Source organism: Grammomys surdaster, unplaced genomic scaffold, assembly GCF_004785775.1.
Source record: "Grammomys surdaster isolate TR1022 unplaced genomic scaffold, NIH_TR_1.0 212, whole genome shotgun sequence".
NCBI lineage: Eukaryota > Metazoa > Chordata > Mammalia > Rodentia > Muridae > Grammomys > Grammomys surdaster.
The window spans coordinates 2,226,046-2,231,732 of NW_021604657.1; the positions used below are offsets into that span (position 1 = coordinate 2,226,046).

At 51.3% G+C, this 5,687-nt stretch overlaps 1 protein-coding gene across 2 annotated transcripts; it reads left to right on the forward strand.

Moving 5' to 3' along the window:
• The first annotated feature begins 572 nt into the window (after positions 1-572).
• Positions 573-5,028, forward strand: Lratd1 (LRAT domain containing 1). 2 transcript variants are annotated; one of them, XM_028772242.1, is made up of 4 exons: positions 573-881; positions 1,091-1,254; positions 1,326-1,424; positions 1,868-5,028. In XM_028772242.1, exons 3-4 carry the CDS (start codon positions 1,377-1,379, stop codon positions 2,780-2,782), a joined length of 963 nt encoding a protein of 320 aa, XP_028628075.1. In that variant the 5' UTR covers positions 573-881; positions 1,091-1,254; positions 1,326-1,376; the 3' UTR covers positions 2,783-5,028. The 2 variants fall into 2 exon arrangements, with proteins under 2 accessions (XP_028628075.1, XP_028628076.1); XM_028772243.1 differs by lacking the exons at positions 1,091-1,254; positions 1,326-1,424 and having other exon boundaries at positions 667-881.
• Positions 5,029-5,687: the final 659 nt, after the last annotated feature.

Sequence of the window (5,687 nt, forward strand, 5' to 3'; positions counted from 1 at the left end):
GGTGCCAGGCAAAGCTCAGACTTTCTGGTAGCCTTTGACACCTACATGGTTCTCCTTTTAAAACCAGGCGCCGGCCCCGGCGCTGGGTCAGCACTTTCACTTGGCTCAAAGGACAGGCGCTGAGCGCCATCCTGCAATTTCTAAGGCGTCTGTGACTGACAGGAACAGAAGCCACTGCGCGACAGCCGGGAGCCAAGCAGGACTCCGAAGTCCCATCAAAGCAGCCTCAAATACGTGGTTCCCGGTTCCTAGCCACTCACAATGCCTTGGCCACGCAGCGTGTTCTTTTTCTTTTTCCACCCCCAAACTCAGCTTTCCTTCTGGAATCTGTCCCCTTAGAATACAGAACACGAAAGCGGGCGGATCGTGTTCTCAGTTACTAGGGACTCGGTTGCAAAGGAGCAGCTGGGTGTACTAGCCACGCCCCTCTTGTGCTCCCCACGGGTGCTCACACCTACGCTCGCAAAGCAGTGAGGCTGGGGAATGCTGGGGGCTGGGCAGGGCGGAGCACAAAGAAAACCCGCCTCTAATTCCACCCCCAGCAGAGATTGACAGGGTTCTGGGGCGAATCCTAGCCAATGAGCGCGTTCCGGGGCGGGCCTGGAAACCGGCTGTTCAGGGGATTTAAGAGTCGTCCGCGCGGCTGTAGGAAAAGCGGAGTGGAGCCAGGACTTGCCAGGTGGAGCAGACGCCCAAGCCAGCGTAGACACGGAGCGCACCCGCATCTCTGGGTACCTCACCTCACTGCTTTTCTCCGGATAGATCTGAACCGCAGTCCCACGCGCCTCTAGGACCCACTCGCCGCTGCCGCCTCCACAGCACCCATGGGGACCTGGAGACTTTAAAAGGAGTTTGGGGTTTCGGGCGCAGGGAAATCACCGGTACGGAAAAGCCGCTTTCTTTGCCTTAAAAAAAAATGGTCTTTCTTCGTCCGATTGTGTGGATTGTGTGCTGGGTTGAAGAGAGGGGCTCTGTAGGTTGAAAGTAGACCTCTTTACACACACACACACACACACACACACACTATTGATACTCACCATGGGTTTCGCCTTGCCTCCCCTGTCTCTTTGTTAGGTTATTTTAGACAGAGCAGCCTCGCCCTGGCGCAGTCCGATTGGCTCTATGAAAAGGCAAGCAAGGAGAGGGCAGAGTGTACCTGCCTGCGTGGGCAGGTGTGCCCCGGTGCTTGAGTGTACGTGCATTGGCAAGTGTGCAGGCATACGTCCGGAATTGTGTAAGAACTGGAGGTAAATGGTGCCAATGTGTGGTCTCCAAGATAATTCACTGTGGGTGTATGACATTAGCATTGTGGGTGTATGTACCAGGCTGTCAGTGCCTGGACCCCAAGTGTGCAAAATGTTGCTGATGTCAAGTGAATGCCTGCAAGCGAGTCTGGCATTGTGCAAGCTGCTGTCAGGCATGGGGTGTGACCCAGTCCAAAAGGAGTAGGTGGGCTGCAGAGGATGGGCGACCACAATGTGAGCTCAGCTTGCTCTAGCTTCGGGCCTTGGGGCTTCTCTTGACACCCTTCCTTCCTTTCTTCTGGGTATCCATCTCCCACCCTGCCACAAGCTGCGCTCTCTTCGCCCACTTGAACGTTACATGCTTTCTAGCCCGACAGCGGTTTCTCCTGTGGAAGTTATTGGGCAGGGTTCCTGGGCAGAGTCAGAGGCTGGCTGAGCTGGTATGGTGTCTGCTCTGGCTTCTTCGGTGTCCCCCCCCCCTTTTTCTTTACCCTAGGGAGGATCTGCAAAGTTGTCTGTTGATTAGGAAAGCTGCAAGTCCCTGGGGAACTGAACCCCTTGGGGAAGGGACACCAGGAGGGTCAGCCGGACTCTGATGGTGTCTATCCTCTCTCCTTCGGCAGATCTCAGTTGCTGGCCCTGGCCTCGCCGCGTCATTGATGGGCAACCAACTGGACCGCATCACCCACCTCAACTACAGCGAGTTGCCCACTGGGGACCCATCTGGGATTGAGAAGGACGAGCTGCGAGTCGGGGTTGCCTACTTCTTCTCGGATGAGGAGGAGGACCTGGACGAACGCGGGCAGCCGGACAAGTTTGGTGTGAAAGGCCCCCCAGGTTGCAGCCCTTGTCCAGAGAGCCCCAGCCGCCACCACCACCACCTGCTGCACCAGCTCGTCCTCAACGAGACTCAGTTCTCCGCCTTCCGGGGCCAGGAATGCATCTTTTCCAAAGTGACCGGCGGCCCTCAGGGCGCCGACTTGAGTGTCTACGCGGTCACTGCGCTGCCCGCGATCTGCGAGCCAGGCGACCTGCTGGAGCTCTTGTGGCTACAGCCGGCGACCGAGCAGCCCGCGCCAGCCCCTCACTGGGCCGTCTACGTGGGCGGCGGGCAGATCATCCACCTGCACCAAGGCGAGATCCGCCAGGACAGCCTGTACCAGGCGGGCGCGGCCAACGTGGGCCGGGTGGTGAATAGCTGGTACCGCTACCGCCCGCTGGTGGCCGAGCTGGTGGTGCAGAACGCCTGTGGCCACCTGGGCCTCAAGAGCGAGGAGATCTGCTGGACGAACTCCGAGAGCTTCGCTGCCTGGTGCCGCTTTGGAAAGCGCGAGTTCAAGGCTGGCGGGGAGGTCCCCGCAGGAACGCAGCCCCCCCAACAGCAGTATTATCTCAAGGTGCATCTGGAGGAGAACAAAGTCCACACCGCCCGCTTCCACAGCCTGGAGGACCTCATCCGCGAGAAGCGTCGCATAGACGCCAGTGGCCGCCTGCGTGTGCTGCAGGAGCTTGAGGACTTTGTGGACGACAAGGAGTAGCCTCAGAGGAGCAGCCCGGCGCGCCAGTTCCCACGCCCGGCGTTTCCTTCCAGTCCCCGCAGTTCTGCCCTCCACGCCCCCGCCGCGCGCCTGCCCAGGACCAGCGGCTGGAAGCTTCGGGAACTAACCACCCTCGCACTGGTCGGGCGCAGCTGCGTGCCCCTAAGACAGCCCTGGTGTTGGTGACCGTGGCAGGATAACCCAGCCTGCACCTCTCCCCTGGGTTGTGAAGGGAAAGAGGGAGTGGGCAAAAGGGGAGCAAGGACACTATCTTTCCAGCGAGCCAATGGTCAGTGACTCTTCAGCAGACAGGGCAAATATTCTTAGTCACAGGGAACCGTGACCACCACCCCAAGATGCGCACACCCAGACCAGTCAGTCGGAGGTGAGAATTGGTCTTTTCGGGACACAGTTCAACTCCCGAGTGGAGAGTGGATTTGTTCCCGGATATCAGAATTCCTATGAAACCGAGCCAGTCTCTGTACTTGGGAGCACTTCAGGGACTCCAGGTTACCCTGAGGCTGCCTGGGAACTGTTTTGCAGCTCTCCAGCCCAGAGTCTCCTGACAAAGCATTCCAGGCTCCGGGCTGAGCTAGATAGGTTTGACTTCTCCGGTTGTACAACTGGAAGCAGTTGCCATCCCCGGCTTGACCGACACTTGCCAGAAGTAAAGCCTTCTGGGTCCCGGGAGGAAAATGGCTGAAGCACCTCTTTCGGCTCCGGAAAAGGAGCTAATTCACCTGGTGTGTGGGCGCTTGAACTTAGGAAGGAGGAGGCTTTTTGTTCGGAAGCCCTTAATTGCTTCCCTCCTCACTCAGAGTCCTGTTTTCCAGGGGACTGAAAGAGAGGGAGGCAGGGAAGATCTACAACATTCCAGAAACCAGCATTAGGACAGCCTAGCCAGTGTCTTTAGTTTGGCTTTTCCTAACTAGAAGATCTTAGAAGGAAGGGGGCAGGTGGAGATTTGTAAAATGAAACAGCAGTTTTCCAACGATTATCAACAAAGCCTACAGTGTCGATGCTTCTCTTGATCATTTTTAGCAACATGCTAATGAAATTTCAAATTGAAATTTTTATTTTCATGGCTTTAATCCATGATAGCTTAAATACTGGGGGCCATTAGGAGTGGAATTTAGCTAAGACCTTAGCTGACATTGCTTTCACTCTGGTTTTTCTCAACTCTTATGAGAATTCTGTTTGGGGATATTATAATTATTACTTTTTTTTTTCTTTCTGGCTTTACAAAGCAGGCCTGCAATCGTGGAGCTGTTCATTACTGTGTATATTGTACTGAATTTTTGTCAGTTCAAGGGTCTGCTGCTTTGGTGAAAATTGCTAGCAAGTTCCACGAGGGTTCTTTTCTTCATGCTGTATATCATTACCATTTCATCTTTGCATTTTTTCCCTCTCTTCACCTCTTGATCCCCCTTGAAAAAAATCTAGAGTTCAGGGGCTTTGGAGCCCTCTTTTGTAGCTTGTCCTGCTGTTTATTTCTGAGAACAGGGAAGCAGTCTTAGAAGCAGGACAGACTGTGTGTTTTTCTAAAAATGAAGATTATGTGAGGCTCCTTCCTTTGGGCAAAAGTTTATGTATTTTTCTCCAAGGGGTGCAACCCCAGCCTAACTGATCGTTACTTGATTCTGTGTGCTAGACACACCTCAGAAGGTATAAAGTCTCTCTTGAGGGAGTTTGTCAAATAATGGTGTTTAGCTAATGGTTGCAAGCAATTGAATACTACGGTTTAGTTGAACAGCAAACACTATGTCCAAAGCTACTCTCTTGGCATTTCAAAAATAATGCAATAAAGACTAGGGGAAGTTAGCTGGCAGGGAAATGCCATTTCCATGGTAAATGGTTTGTTTCTGTTTTCTGGGGGATTTTTGTTGTTTTATTTTGTTTCATTTTGTTTTTATGCTGGATTCATTCTCTGATCTTGAGTCAAAAGCTCAAATCAATGAAATAAGAACTAAAGTATTTTTCTGAAGCCAATCGAGTGATTTATTTTTTAAAACTGCTTATGCTTTTCTTTCAGCTCATACAACAGCAAAACTTTTGTAACAACTAAACGTAACCTTTGCATGTATAAAGAACCGAAAGTCATTTATTTCTCTAACTTAGTCTTTTGGCAAATGACAGGTCGATGACCATAAACCGAAATTCTTTCTTGTGTCTACACACATCATATCCTTTCCTGTGTCCTGTTACTGTATCTTGGCTCCCTGCTGAATTAAACACCATCCTAAGCACTGGTTCCAACAGGACTCCTTCTTGACACTGTGTCAATGAGTGGGCAAAAGAACTCATCTGTTTCTATCACACTCAAAACTGAATTATTCCTTCCATGATACTTATATGTATTCTAAGAGAGCCATGCTGACAGAGGAATGGTTCATAAACTTTATACTTGCTGAAACCTGATGGCAATGAAATCCAGATTGGGACAGATCAATAGCATTTGTTATTAGAGTGACCTACTGAGTTCTTGGTGAATGATAACACTTTTACAAACTCACAATAAAACACCGATCCCCTCCACCCAAAAAACAAAAAGGAATTTGAAAAGGGTTCTAAGGTCAAAGATCCCTTTTTACAGGTCACGTGAATTTTATTGTGGGCCAATCCAATTTCTCTAGCTCATATTGGTTACAGGAATCGAGCCATGAGTCTTCTAACATTTGCAAAAGGACAATAAAATAGCTTTAGTTTTTGCTGTCCTTGGGAGCTCTATAGTAACTCCCATGATGTGAGGAGGGTGAAGCTGAACTCTGTTCAGCCCTTAACAGGGAAGAGGCTACCTCTACCTTTCTTTCACCCCTGGTAAGAGGCATATCTGAAAAGCAAACTACTACCTGAAAAAGAGAGAGAGAGAGAGAGAGAGAGAGAGAGAGAGAGAGAGAGAGAGAGA

Excerpts from the sequence above, each read along its gene's own strand:
- Lratd1 (XM_028772242.1), top strand. The coding sequence starts at position 1,377 with ATGCCTGCAAGCGAGTCTGGCATTGTGCAAGCTGCTGTCAGGCATGGG. Across the intron at positions 1,425-1,867 it reads AAGCTGCTGTCAGGCATGGG|ATCTCAGTTGCTGGCCCTGG; the intron begins GTGTGACCCAGT and ends CTCCTTCGGCAG.